General features: G+C 48.5%; 1 protein-coding gene across 4 annotated transcripts in view; it reads right to left on the minus strand.

Annotated features, from left to right (window-relative positions):
* Positions 1-16,009, minus strand: part of Trappc9 (trafficking protein particle complex 9) — a 468,984-nt gene that overhangs the window by 329,129 nt on the left and 123,846 nt on the right. For all 4 annotated transcript variants that reach the window (XM_036207929.1, XM_036207927.1, XM_036207928.1 and 1 more), the window contains one exon: positions 12,187-12,339. In XM_036207929.1, coding sequence (XP_036063822.1) covers positions 12,187-12,339 — 153 coding nt within the window. The remainder of the gene's footprint in view (positions 1-12,186; positions 12,340-16,009) is intronic.

The raw sequence follows: 16,009 nt of genomic DNA on the forward strand, positions 1-16,009 counted from the left end.
GCCTGCCTGACACTGCCACATAGTGCCCAGACTGGTCTCTGTTGAGCCCACCTCCACTCAGGCTCTGTTCAAGGGCCTGTCACACAGGTCATCCCAAGCCAATCAACCCTTGAACTTGAGCTGGGTTCGTGACACTGTCAACCCCTTCTGTAATGAACAGCCACTGCGAGTGTCTGGAACCAGCCCTGTGCAGAATCCTGAAAATAGACACCCTAAAGGAAGACTGTATTGAGAAAGTGTAACAACACCCAGAGATGCCTTGGAGACTGACAGGAAACACCACCTCTGCCACTACAGCTCACCAGGAACAGAATCCATGGGGTGGTTTGAAAGAAAATGGCGGGCTGAAGAAATGGCTCAGAGGTTAAGAGCACTGACTGCTCTTCCAGAGGTCCTGAGTTCAAGTCCCAGCAACCACATGGTGGCTCACAGCCATCTGTAATGAGATCTGGTGCCCTCTTCTAGCCAGGCAGAACACTGCATACATAATAAATAAATAAAATTTGAAAAATAAAATAAAATAAAGAAAAACCAAAAAAAAGAAAAAAAGAAAGAAAATGGCCCCCAAAGAGAATGGTACTATTAGGAGGTGTGGTCTTGTTGGAGGAAGTGTGTCACTGTAGAGGCAGGCTTTGAGGTCTCCTATGCACAAGACACCACCCAGTGAATCAGTCGACTTCCTGTTACCTGCATATCAACATGTAGCAGCTATCTCTCCAGAACCATGTCTACCCGCTTGCTGCCATATCCCCACTATGATGATAATGGACTGAACCTCTGAACTGCAAGTGAGCCACCACAATTAAATGTGTTCTTTTTAAGAGTTGCCATGGTCATGGTGTCTCTTCACAGCAACAGAAACCCTAAGTAAGGCAACCCATGAGAGTTGGAGAGGGAGTGACCAAAGCTGGGTTCAGAAGGTAGAGGGAAGAGCACAGATGCAGATCCATCACCAGAGACAGCGTCTGACACATAGCAGTGCCTCAGAACAGCTGCGAGAGGGTTTGGAAGGACCCACAAGAGGGGACTAAGGAGGGAGAGGGCACAGGCCCTGCTTTGGAGAACAATCTACGCTATTAGCAAGAGATGAATTTGAGAAGGCAAGGCTAGCGACAGGCAGAAGAGTGACTAGGTGTCTGTAATGGTTTGAATAAAAGATACTTAGCGTGCCACCCTGGGCCGAGAGGAGGAATGAGGCTACTGGACACAGCAGACACATGTGCCAGGATCAAATGAATGAGGACAGAAAACGCATGTCATGTGCAGGAGAGGAGGAGAATGCATCTGCAAATGGCCTCTGTTGACCTTCAAAAGAGGTCCTCTGCTGAGAAGAAGGGGGCTCAAAGAGGAAGGCACAGTGAGGTGACCCAATCTAGGGTTCAGTCCTTGGTGAGTGAGCTAGGATTCACCAATGGGGAGCCCTGCTGTGACCCAACATGTAGTCCCCCACACCATGGCAGTCCAGAGTCCAGGAACGCTCTGAACACAGTCATGTCACTGGTCCCTTCTCAAAAGGTACCAGCAGCAGCTCGTGAGCAGAAGGGTCACCATCCTTTCATCCTCTTATACCAAGCCTGGGAAGATAACACACACACACACAAGCCCATGGACAGGTTCATTGCACCATTTAAAAGAAAAACAAGCTGTCCGTCTGCCCTCAGACAGTAACGCTATAGTGGTTCACCTCTGTACTCATCTAGAAACAGTTTTGTTTGTTCTCTGGGGCAGGGAGGTGCAGTAAGACAAACACCCCTGTGCACAGGGCGCCAGCACTGTCTCATGACACCAGCATTGCCTCGTGACAACTTGGACAGACTGTCCACCTTTCTCGGACTCAGCTTCCTGCTCTGGAAAGCAAACTGATTAGACGAGATGCCATCTCTAGCCTGCTCCGTTCCCTGAAGCTGAAGCCTCACCCCTCTCCATACTGAATCTGAAATGCCATGTTTAATTATCAGGTCTAACAGACACTGTCGGCAAGGAATGCTGACATTTCTCTTATAAAACCAGGAGCCAAAAAGCACAGAGAAAAGTAAAATAGAATTAAATAATTAATGGAGAAGAAAATCAAAAGCAGAGAACATTTCCACTGCCTGTTAGACCTAGCAAACCACCCACAGCATCAGTCCCAATAAAAATCAAACGCTCAAGTATTGATCCCTCTGAGAGCGCCTTGCACACAGATATGTCCTTCAGACAGAGAGGGACCTGGAGCGGCCTGGTGTGATTTTCAGATACTGTCTTTATGAAAAACTTCAGTGTAGAAATAACTCTTCAATCTGATCAGACGAGAAAGGCAATTGCTAGGCAAAAAAGTATTACAACAGAGATATGTCTACCTTGTGTCTTCTCTCAGAACCATTTTGTTGTGAACTGCCACACTAATGGAGAAAACAACATGAAATAAATGTATAGCTGAATGAATTCTGAGGACACAAACTCAAGATCAAGAACGGAATCATCTCTCTTTTACCTGAAGAAAAACAGTTAAGATCCTGCCAGCCAGCAGGCAGGCTTGTTTGCCTCACAGCTATGGAAACCATAACCTCCTCTTTCCCCAAGGTCAGCCTGTACCTGGCAGTGGGCCCCTGTCTGTCTGTCTGTCTGTCTTCATCTCCCCACTCCCTAAGCACAGAGCCATAGACACTATAATGTAGTTGCACCTGTTCAGTATCAGATCTGGCATTTTAGTCACTTTTATTTCAAATCCTTTCATTCTTGTCTCCTTGGAGTGTGTGTGTGTGTGTGTGTGTGTGTGTGTGTGTGTGTGTGTGTAAAACATTAACATATTAACATTCTAATCTCTCTTTACAATTTCTTAGTGAAAAGCAGAAAAGGATGATTATGCAATAAGGCCACATTAGATAGAAGAAAGAAGGGTTCCAGTGTTCACACACACACACACACACACACACACACACACACACACACAAATCCTTCTTCAGGGTCATGACACAAAGTTTAGATTTAAACAGAGGACAAGAGATATATATAACTAAGCAGACCTCATCAAGGTGTGAGCCTCTACATCATTCATTTGCTTGTATGGAGGCAGGATTTGTCTCACTGTCTAGCCTGGCTGGCCTGGAACTCACAGAGACCTGTGTGCCTCTGCCTCCCGAATGCCGGGATTAAAAGCAAGTGCCACCATGCCAGGCCTCCACTGTAATTGTTTTTAAGAGGACAGTTCTGTGGTGTTAACTACTTACAACACAGTGTCACCCTCACCACCTTCCATGTCCGTGGTTTCATCTTTTTCTCCCCTGACAACACACGTGAGGAAATCCTTCACTTGACAACAGGGTCTCCAGGAGCCTAGACTGTGTGCTACATTCCATTGGTATATTTAATGGTGTTCCTGTCCTCTTGGTCCTGTCAGGAGTCAGAGCTGGAGCACCCATCAGCCTCGGGTGTGTGACCTAGGGACAATGCTACCTCACACTGCCTCCACCCAGTCACCTCCTTAGAACTGCAAAGACGAATTTTCCATCCCATTTTCACTGGTTCTTTGGGATATTTCTACCAGGAGAGAGCCACCTCACTAGCTGTCAGAGTCTCCAGACACAGAGAGAGGAGAAAGGGAGAGCAATCGTCACTAATTATCACCTTCAAAATAACAACTCGGCTCCCCGTCACTCTCCAAAGGGGATTGGCTGCTTCCCACGGCAGTGGAACATGCTCACTGAAACACAGGGATCACACTGCCGGTTCCTGGGTGCCAGGTGGCCTCCTCGGGATGGTCCCTGGTACCACATCAGTGCTGATCCCTTCGGATCATGCCCTTGCTCTGGGTTTCCAAATGTTCTCAGATCTTCTGGATCCACTTCCTGTTCCAGACTCAGAACTAGCCACTTCTCTGAGAAGCACTGTTCTTCTAAGCAGGAAGGGGGTGGGGGTGCCCAACACCATGCCGTGGGCACAAGCACAGCCCACTGCTGCTGAGCTGGCCAGAGCACAGGGCTGGAAGGTGGATGGATGATAAAGAGATTGGCTGATGGTTGGTTGGTTTGTTTTAATAACTCGTGATCTTACTGATTCGCTCAATTCACACTCTAAGCTACAAGACTGTTATTTGATTTCATATCCTTAAATCTGTTATCTCCGGTTTTGCACATGAGAATCCTAGTTCAAGACCAGATTCTGGTGACAGAGGTTTAAGAGAAGTCATGAGGGGCTGGGGAGATGGCTCAGTGGGTAAAGCACTCTCTACAAAAGCATGAGGATTCTCCGGGCTGAATGAGAAACGCTATCTGTGTCTATAAAGTGAAGATCAACCAACCTTAGACCTCTCTACGTGGACACACATATGTGGTCACACACAACATATCCAACACACACACACACACACACACACACACACACACACACACACACACACACACGATCACAGGCTAGAGAAATGGCTCTCTGGGTACACTGCTTACTGTGCAAGTGTGAGTATCTAACTTCAACCCCCAAAACCCATGTAAAAAGTCCAATGTGAAATCAATGTGTGGTTAGTTTTTTGGTCAACTTAACACAAGCTAAAGCCACCTGGGAAGATGGAACCTCCACTGAAGATCTGCCCTGACCAGACTGGCCTGTCCACAAGCCTATAGGGTGTGTGCTTGATTGAGGAATAACGTAGAAGGCTCAGCCCACTGTGTCAGTACTGCCCCTGGGAAGTATAAGAAAGCAAACTGAAGCCAAGGAGAAGCATCCCTCCCTGGTCTCTGCTTTAGTTACTGTCTTGAGTTTCTGCTCTAACTTCCATTGACGATGCTCTGTATTCTGTAAGGTGAAATAACTCTTTCCTCCCCAAGATTTTATGGGTTTTTGGGGGGTGGCGGGTTGTTTTAATGTATATCAGTGTTTTGCCTGCCTGCATGTCTATGCAATACAAGCACACCTAGAGCCTGTGGATGTCAGAAAAGGGCATCGGATCCCCTAGACCTGGAGTTACTAATGACTGTGAGGCACCATGTGGGTGCTGGCAATCAAACCGGAGTCCATTGAAAGATTAGCCAGTGCTCTTAACTGCTGAGCCATCTCTCCAGCCTCAGCTGGTGTTGGTCAGTGTTCAATCACAGGAATAGAAACCTAGCTAAGATAGTATATATTTGTATTCCCAGTGCTGGATGCACACTGGCTAGTCTACATGATATTCCAGGCCAGTGAGAGACTCTACCTCAAAAAAAGGCAGATAAGCCAGGCATGGTGGTACACATCTTTATTCCAGCACTCAGGAGGCAGAGGCAGGTAGATCTCTCTGAGTTCAAGGTCAACCTGATCTACAAAGTTTCAGGCCACCCAAAGGTATATAGTGAGCTCCCTTCTCAAAAAAATAAATAAATAAAATGCAAAACAAAGATGGATAGCACCTGAAATATGGCATCCAAGATTATCCTCTGGCTTCCACATGAGCATACACACATATGCACAAATGCATGTATACAGGCACACATACATATATATGTACCATCACATACATGAACATACCAAAAAAGTTAATCATTTACTTTACTTCACAATAATATACACTTAGGGATTCTTAACACCAATGTTAATCCTAACAATATAATTACTGACATCAGCTTAAAAATTACTTGAACACACAATTTCCTCTCCCCCAGGCCTTTCTTAATCAGCATGGGGTGTGCATGCTGTTAAGCCAATGGCCGTGACACAGTACATGTATACTCTCCCTTCTAAGACCTCCCAGATTTTGGTACTTGATGCTCACAATCCTTGTGACGCTGTCTCTTTAGCTGTCTTTCCAGTCAGCCCTCTATCACAGAATCTTCAAGAAGCAAACATTGCATCCTGATAGTTAATCCAGATTCCTGATTGCTGAGACTGGGGGCTCTGCACCTGAGAATCTTGGCTTCAGGTCTCATTGTGTGAGTGTCTAAAAACACACTGTTCTGTTGGGTCTGGACAGATACTGCCCCTGTCAAAAGGAGTCCAGTGATAATCAGATCTCCGTTATTTCATAAATCACTTAGCATTTTGGCCTGAAGTCTAGTAATTGTATTAGATGTCTCAGGCTCCCTGGGTCAGTGCTCTCGTACACCCAGTGTGCTGTTCAATAAAAATCTCAAGGATTTACTTTCACTTTAAAAGGAAGTTCTCTGGAATTCTGGTTTACAGGCTGTGGCCTTCTGCTCTGGTGTCTCGTGGCAGGTGACCGGAGAGGATGCATGCATGAGGTGAAGATGCACGCATGAAGTGAGGATGCATGCATGAGTGATGCGTGTGCATCTGTGCTAGGTCTTCTCTGTCATCTAAAGATGTCACTCTCCCACCATTTGCCCTTCTCATTCTCTCTCAGTTTTCCTCATCTCCACCTTCTGTGTCCCCATCACTCACCCAAAACCAAAAGCTCCGCTTGAGTTTTGAACTCTCTCCTGAGTCCTCTCCATCCCAATGCTGAGATTTTTTTTTTTCCCTGACTTGGAATTACATTTCTTTACAACTCAAATTGTTTCTTGGGGTCTTTTAGCTTACATATCTTCAGTGTGCACCACAGCATGCTGCAAGATGTACTGCTCCCTGGGTTTCCACTGTAATGTTGCATAGGACTTGACCTGGAACCTTCCTGTTGGCCACCTTTCCTGAGCTGGCTGGCAGGAACCCTGAGGAGAGATGGCTCCCAGCTGTCCTGACTCCGATAAACACACATACCTTTTTCTATGCCCCATGGTGTTCTGGTCTCTGGAGCTCACACTCTGCACTGAGGGGCATCGTGCCTACTCATACATAGCTATGCCTTCTTGTCCCTTCACTATGCTACCCCACATCGATTCCTACAGCTTCTACTCGGTCGAGCCCTCATTCTCAATCTAGAACTTGCCACACATATGTTCCTGGAACATACAGGAACCCTCCTGTATGTGTATGTTCCAGTTGCTAGTCTGGATCTGACCAAATGAGTGGCCTCAGTCTTTTCAGGGGTCACTGGTCTGCTACCCCCAGCTACCAACTTCCTGTTTCCTCTTGTGTGATGGGGAGGCCTCCCAGCTGTCAGTGGCTTTTCTGCAGTTGCTCGTGTTTTAGAGTCTCCAGGGGACCCTGATGTTTGCTTTCGCTACATATTTTTCCTAAGGGTATTCGGTCCTCCTGTGTTTCTTTGGTCTCCTTTATTAGGCAACCTAAAGACACACAACATCGAAGACAGCTTATCGCCACCCTCCAAGATTTCTCATCACAAACATAACATCCCAAGAAATCAGAAATTTCTGGTGGTTGTAAAGCGCTTGCTGGTTGAAAGGTTGACTTCTCCTACCCTGGAGGGAGATAAATGCTGCCCCACAATCCACAGACTCAGAAAGTCACTGGCTCTGAGAATTCACTTTCAAAATCAAAACATAATAGATCAAAGCAGTACTCCTCGGCAGCAACTTTTCCGCCTTATATTTTTTTTATTTTGAAAAATATCAAACCTAGAGAAAAGCCACAAGAATAGAAATGAAGACCCATAGACCTCTCAGCGAAAGCACTAGTTTTCAATCATTTGATGTGTTTACTTTCTATATTCATATTCACACCATCTTTTCTGCCCTGAACCATATCAAAGAAAGTATAGGCATAATCATCTCTCTCCCTTTAGTGGTCCTGAATGTCCTTCCTAGGAAGCAGTTCCTTCTGCTGTGGTTTCATTATCACTTTCTATGTGCCTGTCATTGACACAACAGCATTACCTAATCCGTGCATGCATTCATTACCTTCCCCTCTGTCTCAGGACCAGGGTGTGAGTAAAGATTACACAAACCCTTTGAATGCTATATTCCTTCAACCTCCTCTGGCTCCAGCTTTCCCATTATCTTTTACAAAAATCAGGAATTGTAGCAAAACTTACTTTGAGAATTGTTGGAAATTTTAAACGGGAACAGATATGGTGGCACAGGCCTGTAACACCAATAACTGAGGTAGCTGAAGCAAGAGAGTCACAGATTCAAAGAGGCCTGCCTAGGAAACTTAGTGAGACCCTGTCTCAGAATTTTCAAAGGAAAGTTTTTTATAGCGCAATGAAGTGGCTCTTATCTAACACACACAAGGCCCTACATTCAATCCCCAGCAGCCCCCCCCCCCAAATAAATAAACGATAACAAAGGGGGAAGCCCTGCCTTTACACATAAATCTGATCGTGCTCAATAGCTATTGGGCCTCGTCCACCTGTCTGCAGCCCACACTAAAGCCAGTATTCCAACTGTGCAATGTTTATATTTACTGCTGCAAGCTCAAAAAGCTGCTTCTAAATTCAGTAGCCATGGCTAATGTGAGCTCATGCCTGAAAAAGAAACTGAGTCCAGTTCCATGTTCCTGAGACTGTCCAGTTAGGAGCCACAAGGGTTCTGCTACCGGCTTCTGGGGGGGCGGGGGGAGGCAACAAATGAGTCCCTGCCACTGAACTTGAGCTGTCTCTAAAGAAGGGCTGAATGCTATCTGGGAAGCCTCTCAGAAGTGTCTTGTTCTGATTGCTTTGTGAACAGTCCAAGCAGCCACTGACCAGTATCATTAATAACCAGGTCGCTACATCTAACTGACCAGGTAGTAAGTCAGCCTACATTTGCAAACCCCTTGGAAACCATAATTCTGGTGCTGATTTAATTCGATTTTACAAGATTGATGCAGTTTTCCCAGATGATAAATCCCAAACTGCCTCACTCTACTGTAAACAAAGGCAGGAATTCGGCATCTCAACAAATGGGTCTACAGAACAGAAGCCTCAGGAAACCTGCCAAATGCAAGGAGCCGAAATTTCCACCAAGAGGCCTCTGTACTCCTCAGGGACAGCTTGACACCAGTAGTCAGCAGCAGAGGGCCACCCCAAGGCCTGACTTTGAGTCTCACATGAGAATCTCAGGAAGAAGACATTTGCTTGGCCATGTCCCAGGGGTCACAATCTGAGCAAACATTGCAGGAACAGACATCTGAATGGAGTCTCGGGAGTGGATGACATTCACTCTGCCAAATTCCCTCCCTGGGGGATAAAAAGTCAGGCTAGAGGTAACCCTCTATCTAAGACTGAAAAACTCAACAGGGTGAGGCAGGTTACAAACAGACAAAAGAGAAAGAAAATCTGTCAGATTTGGTTTAGGTAGCGGTTCTAGGAATCAAGCCCACGGCTCTATGCCTTCTGGACAAGCTACTCCGTACTGAGCTACTTCCCCAGACAAAAACTGGTCCTCCACTTCCCCACTGTGGTGGTTTGAATAGGAATGGCCCCCCTAGACTCATGTGTGTGAATGATGGCCCAAAGGGAGTGGCATTATTAGGAGGTATGGCCTTGTTGGGGTGGGAATGGCCCTGATGGAGGAAGTGTGTCACTGTGGAGGCGGGCTTTGAGGTCTCAGCTGCTCAAACTAAGCCTAGGGTTACTTTTACTTCTGCTGCCTGCAGACCAAGATTCAGAACTCTCAGCTCCTTCTCCAGCACCGCATCTGCCTGCATGCTGCCACGCTTCTCGACATGATGATAATGGACGAAACCTCTGAAACTGTAAGCCAGCCCCAATTAAATGTCTTCCTTCTAGGAGCTATCATGGTCATGGTGTCTCTTCACAGCAATAGAAACTCTAACTACGACACCCACTTCCTCCACCTGATACCTGATGCTTGCACATCCTGATATGTCAAATTCACGGGACTGTTTCTGTATCTAACACATCCAATGCTTGTGCTCCTGGCCTCACGAACAGTATCAACAAGAGTCTTCTCGCAGAACTTCAGGAACGGCATTTCAACATGGTGGGGGAGCGGGGAGCAAGCTTCAGGAAGGGAGTGATGGACTCAACTCTCAGCCCAGGTCCTCAATGCCTACTGTGAGGGTATGGGACACAGTGCCCTCATGGCATGAGGCAGACAGCGGAGCTCTCGTCTCCACTACATGTGGACACGTCAAGAAGATAACTGTCTTCAGGCCAAGAAGAGGACCCTCCTCAGCAACCAAATCTACTGGAACCTTGATGTCAGCTTCCCAGCCTCCAGACGGTGTGAGGCATGTCTGCTGTTCAAGTACTGGCTATGGTATTTTTGTTGAGGTCGCCTCAGCTGAGACAGTTACAAGGCAAATTTTCACATAGCAACCGTTCCAGCAAAACTCCATGGCAGCTCATTTCTGTATCCCCTTGCACATGGACTCGGGATCACCAACAATTCCTTAAAGATGTCTGTCGGGAGACAATCTTCACAAAAATAAATACACAGGAGCACAACCTGGAACCCCCACAATGAGAAGAGAGACAGAGGAAAGAGACCTTTATCATGTGTCATACACCCTTGGTCCCTTCACAGCCTAGACCCTGTCAAGGCCTTTGTTCCTATTCCAAAGCAAAGAGACAGACAGACGGGGTGAGGAGGGAGGGAAGGAGAGTGGAGAGTGTCTTTGCCTAAGTGGATGGAACGGCCTTGCAGCAAGGAGACGCTTGGCCTTAGATCTGCACGATCCTATGCAGGCCATGCAAAGCTGAGGGGCAGAGCTGCTGGATAAGTCAGCTGCTGAGGGCCTGCAGAAGAAGGCTGAGCAGGTAGTCACGGGCCAAGGTTAGGTAGCTGGAGAGTACTCACAAAGGGCAAGGTGTGGAGATAATTTCTCATGACAGAAGAATAAAACACTTAACTTCTACTTGCCCCCATTCAACACAAGAGCATTATTAATGTGCAGGGTTGTTGGAGAGACTGGCCTCAAAACAGCGTTCCAGGGCTGAGATGGTTCGGTATGTCAGACATGTGTAAGCATGAGGAGCTGAGTTCCAACCCCCAGTGCCACACTAAGGCTATAATTCTAGCACTGGAAGGTAGAGACAGGTGGACTCCAGGGCTCGCTGACTAGGTTCAAGTTCAGTGAGAGACCTTTTCTCAGGAGAACAAGGCAGAGAATGATTTAAAGAAAAAAAAAAGGGACACCTGAAGTCCTGCTCTGGCCTCTACATATGTGTGCACAGAACACACATGTGCACACACAAGCACATACACAACATACACAGAAGGAGGAAACATTCATTTCCAGAGAGACAGAGAGAGACCTAGGCTCTGGGCCACTGTACCTGCTACCACCGTTGGGCTTTGGGGCCCACTCCTCTCTCTTCCAAATAAAGCAAGCTGTATCTAAGTTGCAGTCCATCAACAGGGTTCCAACCACTCATTCCTGTAACAGACACTGTGAACCCTTATGGTTCCTAATCCTCACGGCCCTAGAAATGGGGTTGTGGTCACTCATGAGTTAGGAGACGAAGGCAGGGAGTTCAGGCAGTCATCCGAGTTCTGGCCATAGAGCACACTGTCTCCAGTAACAGTCATGTTGTGGACTGAGTATCTGTGCCAACTTTCAAAATTCCCATGTTGAAGCCCTGCTGTTCAAACCAACTGTACTAAAGACACACTATGTGCAGGTGAAAGTGGGTAAACAATGTCATGAGGTCAGGGCCCTAAGCCAAGGAAGCAGCCTTTTCACAAAGAGGGAAGGAACAAATGAGAGAGAGAGAGAGAGAGAGAGAGAGAGAGAGAGAGAGAGAGAGAGAGAGAGAGAGAGAGACAGAGAGAGAGAGACAGGGAGAGAGAGACACAGAGAGAGACAGAGAGACAGAGAGAGACAGAGACTGAGACAGAGACTGAGACTACTATGTGTGGTCATCTTCTAGCCAGAAGATGACGGACTGTGGGCCAGGAAAAGGACCCCAAACCCTGACCTCAGGTCTCAATCCATTAAGAAGCACATGTGTGGTGTTTAACCCGTCATTCATTCATTCAGGGTCTTTACAATAGTACCCTGAGCTGACTCATACACCTCACAGGCCTCTAATATCTGGATCCAGGCTTCATAACTTAACATAAGGAATCTGTGCACCACCATCCCTAGTCGGTCTGTCCTGCTGTGATGAATTCCCACTGCCCCAGACTCCTACACAAACCGGCAGGCTCTGAGGGAGCATTTCATCACAGCTGATGAGACAGACGCCTATGGTTACACTGAAAACTGGGATTCTTACATCCCAGCAAACGACAGCAGAACAGTCGGGGGCGGGTGGGGGGTGAAGAATCTGTTTAGGTGAAAAGCGCGCTCATTACTTCCAGACACACACAGTCGCTCACAGCTAACCAAATGGCCACCAGTCCAGGAAGCTGGAGCTAACGGCTGGCAAGCAAGTGACAAGGTGCAATGGGACGCACGCATGCAATGTGAACACGGACATTCGGACAGGCTCACCGTCACTCAGGTCCTGGAGGAGATTCTCCTGGCAAGAGAAGTCCAGCTTTGCCTTGATGTTGATGGTGAAAGTAGCCACCTTCCCGGGCTGCAGAGGGAACTGAGACAGTGCTTCTTCCAGCTTCCAGCTCAAGAAGTCGCCATACAACTTTTCTGCAATGAGAACACAGGGGTGAGAAGGATGGACTCCAGGGAGCATGAGACTTGTCCCCCAGGAGGAACAACGGCAAATGAAAAGCCGTTGCAGGGTGGTGGATGGAAGGGCCAGTGCCTCCAAGAGTCACAAGACCACAGGATCTGCAAAACAATGGTCCACCGAGAGAGACAGAGAGACGAGGCAGAGGAAAGGAAAACTGGGTGGTCCTTGGAGACCCCAAGCTCTACCCAGGTAGAGAACTGGGCGGGGGCTAAGCCCACAGTGGGTGGGCAAGTGGAGGGCAGGCTCTCCCTGCCTTTACCAGCAGCCCATCTACCTAACCAGTGCTGGGCTGTGGAAACAAACTGCCTTGGGTTGGCCACTTTTTTGACACTAACTTGAGTGCCATAGTGAATGAAGATTCCTTCAAGCCAAGGTTCCTGTGCATAAAATGGAAGATACCCATCATACCACAGGGCTGTTTCAAAGATTAAATGAGGTAAATTCTGCAATTCAAAAGGAGACTGTGGACTGGGAACACTGACACAAAGGGGCCTAAGGGAGGGAGAGGTGTGGACGGGGGAGACAGGGCCAGGCTACCTTCTAGAATAGAAGGAAATGCAGCCTCTGCCCTCCAGCTCCCTCCTGCCAGGCAGACCCCTCCTTTCTTCACAATTAGGCCTGGACTAAGACCAACAGTCAGGGTCCACACTATAGCTCTGCCTCATATCTGCTGTTCAGGGCAGGCCTCACACAGCGCCACAGGGGTCCATCCCCTCCTCACTGTTCCCCCAGATGAGATCCCAGCCAAGCTGCCTACTTTCCATGGGGCCACACACAGTCTCTGCTTCTTCCTGTGGGTCCCAGCTCCTCAGCCAGCCTCAGAAAACCTGAAAGGAGCCCACAGGAGCAGAACATTGCTCCCACCAAGTGGCAAAGCCTGCACAGCCCTGATGGTTATTCACTCAGATTGTGACTTCATGTGGCCTGTCTGTGACTGGCACACTACTGTAGCCTCTCACACCTGTCCACCATAAAATGTTAGGTGTCTCCCCAATGCCGTACCCAGGGGTGAGAATCCCTCCACCAACAAGGGGACAGGAAACCATTAAAATGGGTCCCTCCTGCCACCCGGGAAGGAGGTCCTTCCTGACTTTGCTCACACCCTCCTACCAAGGTCCCTCCGTTACAGAGGTGGCAGTAACTAGCTGCCGTCCCTGTCCTATCCTTTCTGGAAACCAATTCTCTATAACGGATGAACTGTCTCAAGAGGGAAACTGAGGCTTATTGAGATAAGGGAGCTTATCCACAGTCACAAACAAGAGAAAGACCGAGAAATCTGGGTCGAAACAACTCTAAAGTCACCACGCGCATTCCCTTCCCACATAATGCTGGATTCTGCTGGTGTTAGCGACCCATAAATCAACTTCCAGGGACTCCGTAGAAGATGAACAGCTGGGCCAAGGTCCAGTGAAAGAGAAACAATCAGTGGCTGTCACCAGCTGGGAGCACTCAAGGCTGGACTGTGCTGTGCGATCAAAATAGGTCAGTGTCCTTCTGGCCAGAAGCAGCTCAACCACGGTATCTAGAGAACTAGCCACACACCAAGAAGAGCCCAGCTAAGCCACCATGGTTATTTCTCCCTGTTCCCGTGAAGATGGACGCTAATGGGAGCAAAGCCAGAAGAAGATGGCGTTCCTGAAGTGGGGAGTGAGGGACCACTCCATATTCACTTAACTTGCTTGTTCTCAACACCTCCCATTTTCTCACGTTCTCACTTAATCTTCCCAATAAGCTGTGAGATGCTTGCTAGTGTCCATTGGAAACTGAAGTGGACAACGTAAGGGAAGTCCTGCGCTGTGAGGGCTCTGGCCAGTGACGTGTGCTCAGCCAGTATCTATCTGTTGGCCTTCAGGATCCCCAGCTCCACCCCTAGGAAGGTCTCCAGGGGTTACCACGTGATGTCAGCACCATCTGAGAGAGAAAGATGGCTCAAGAAGAAACGACTGGATGATCGAGAAGGTAAATATCTGGAAAGCCAGGTATAGGCAGCAAAGACGTCACCGCAAAGACCTGCATGGCCTCGGGAAGCTATAGCCACCACAGGGATCCTCGTAGAAATTTAGGAACAGAACTAGAAAGTCACAGTCAGAGGGAAGTAGTAACCAAGTCCCAATAAAGCGAAAGAAGGAACAGGTTAAGAGAAGAAAGTGCCTCAGATCAGGAGAGCCACAGAACCTCACAATGAAAACCAGAAAAGCTCAGCCACAGATCTGCAGGGAAGCAGTAAGGCCAACTGAAGTCTCAGCAGGGGGCAGAACCCTGGGTCCAGAAACTCCCTTTGACACTTGACACAAGCCCCTCAGCTACCAGGGTATGCAGGAGTGCCCCTGGGTGCACCCTGTCCTTTGGAGGGTAAAGTCACACCATCAGAGTCGGCACAAGGACTCAGCTCCCACACTGGGACAGATTTCAGAGCTATGGGCAGGGGAGGAACCAGAGAGAGCAAGACGGAGCCTGGCCTGAGGTCAGGCCGTCAGCTGCACACATCCTCCTTCCTACCTCTCAAGGGTGCTGAGGACTCTGGGCTTAGGCAACCAGGGCTCCCGGCAGCCTTGCTTCTGCTCCCTGGGGATCTCTCTGCTCACTCTTAGACAGCCCTCCCAGGTCCTCTTGCTCACTGCTCCACATATACTTGCCCTGTGCTCCCTCAGAACCTCTGGTCAGCTGAGGGTCCTAAACACTAGAGCCTGCCCCCCAAACCTCAAGGCCCCTTTCATTCTACTATGGAGGCTCCACTACCTAACTCACCAAATGTCACTTTCACTGGGGGGGGGGGGGGGGGGGGGGCTTCCCTTTCTTATTCTGAATGCAGAAGGTTAGCACCCAGTAGGTAGTTTCTGGAAAGGCCAGGAGGGAAAGCCAATGGGATGCTTAGCACCCATGAGTCTTAGGAATGCATTTGGTTTGGGAGGACGGCTGTTGTTCTGCACCCAACTCCAGAATGGAAGAAAGGTCTTTCCTCCCAAGCCAGGCACAGTGCCTGGATCCTCTCAATGACCCAGGAACTCCAATCTATGGAGCGATAAGGACTTCCACTCAGAATGGCATGGGTTAAGAGATGCCAAGCTACAGACAACCAAGCAGCCCTGCGCTATAGGGGCTGAAAGCACAGGAAACAAGCACATGATAATTTCCTCACCCAGCACTGGCCACAGTCAGCTAAGACACAAAGGTCCTGCAAAAGCCTCCCATCCCAGAGAACCATTCAGACCAACCTCTGGAACACAGGCAGACAGCCAGCCCCTTGGCTGCACCACCTCCTGGACACGGCATGATGGTCTCTGACCCCAGTGACCACTCGCTCCTCCTACCTCCATCGTGCCTGGTACCCTCAACTCATCCTGCTCCACCTGCTTTCTCAAACTGGGAATTATTCCTGAGGCTCCTTTCCTGTACTGCTCCCTTCCATGTCATCCCCTGAACTCTCTCAGCTTCCAGTGATCTTCTCTTCCACCAAGCAGTCAGTGGGCAGAGGCGGGGTCAGCCCTTGCCTTTGACTCTTGCCACCTGGAGAGGGGATACTATATGCTACCTAGAGACACTTGCTCAGACAAAAAAAAAAAAAAAAAAAAAATGCCTAAGTCCATGCCCTGGCTATGGCGGGGTTCCCTAGGAAGACTCATC

Source organism: Onychomys torridus, chromosome 16, assembly GCF_903995425.1.
Source record: "Onychomys torridus chromosome 16, mOncTor1.1, whole genome shotgun sequence".
Classification (NCBI taxonomy): Eukaryota; Metazoa; Chordata; class Mammalia; order Rodentia; family Cricetidae; genus Onychomys; species Onychomys torridus.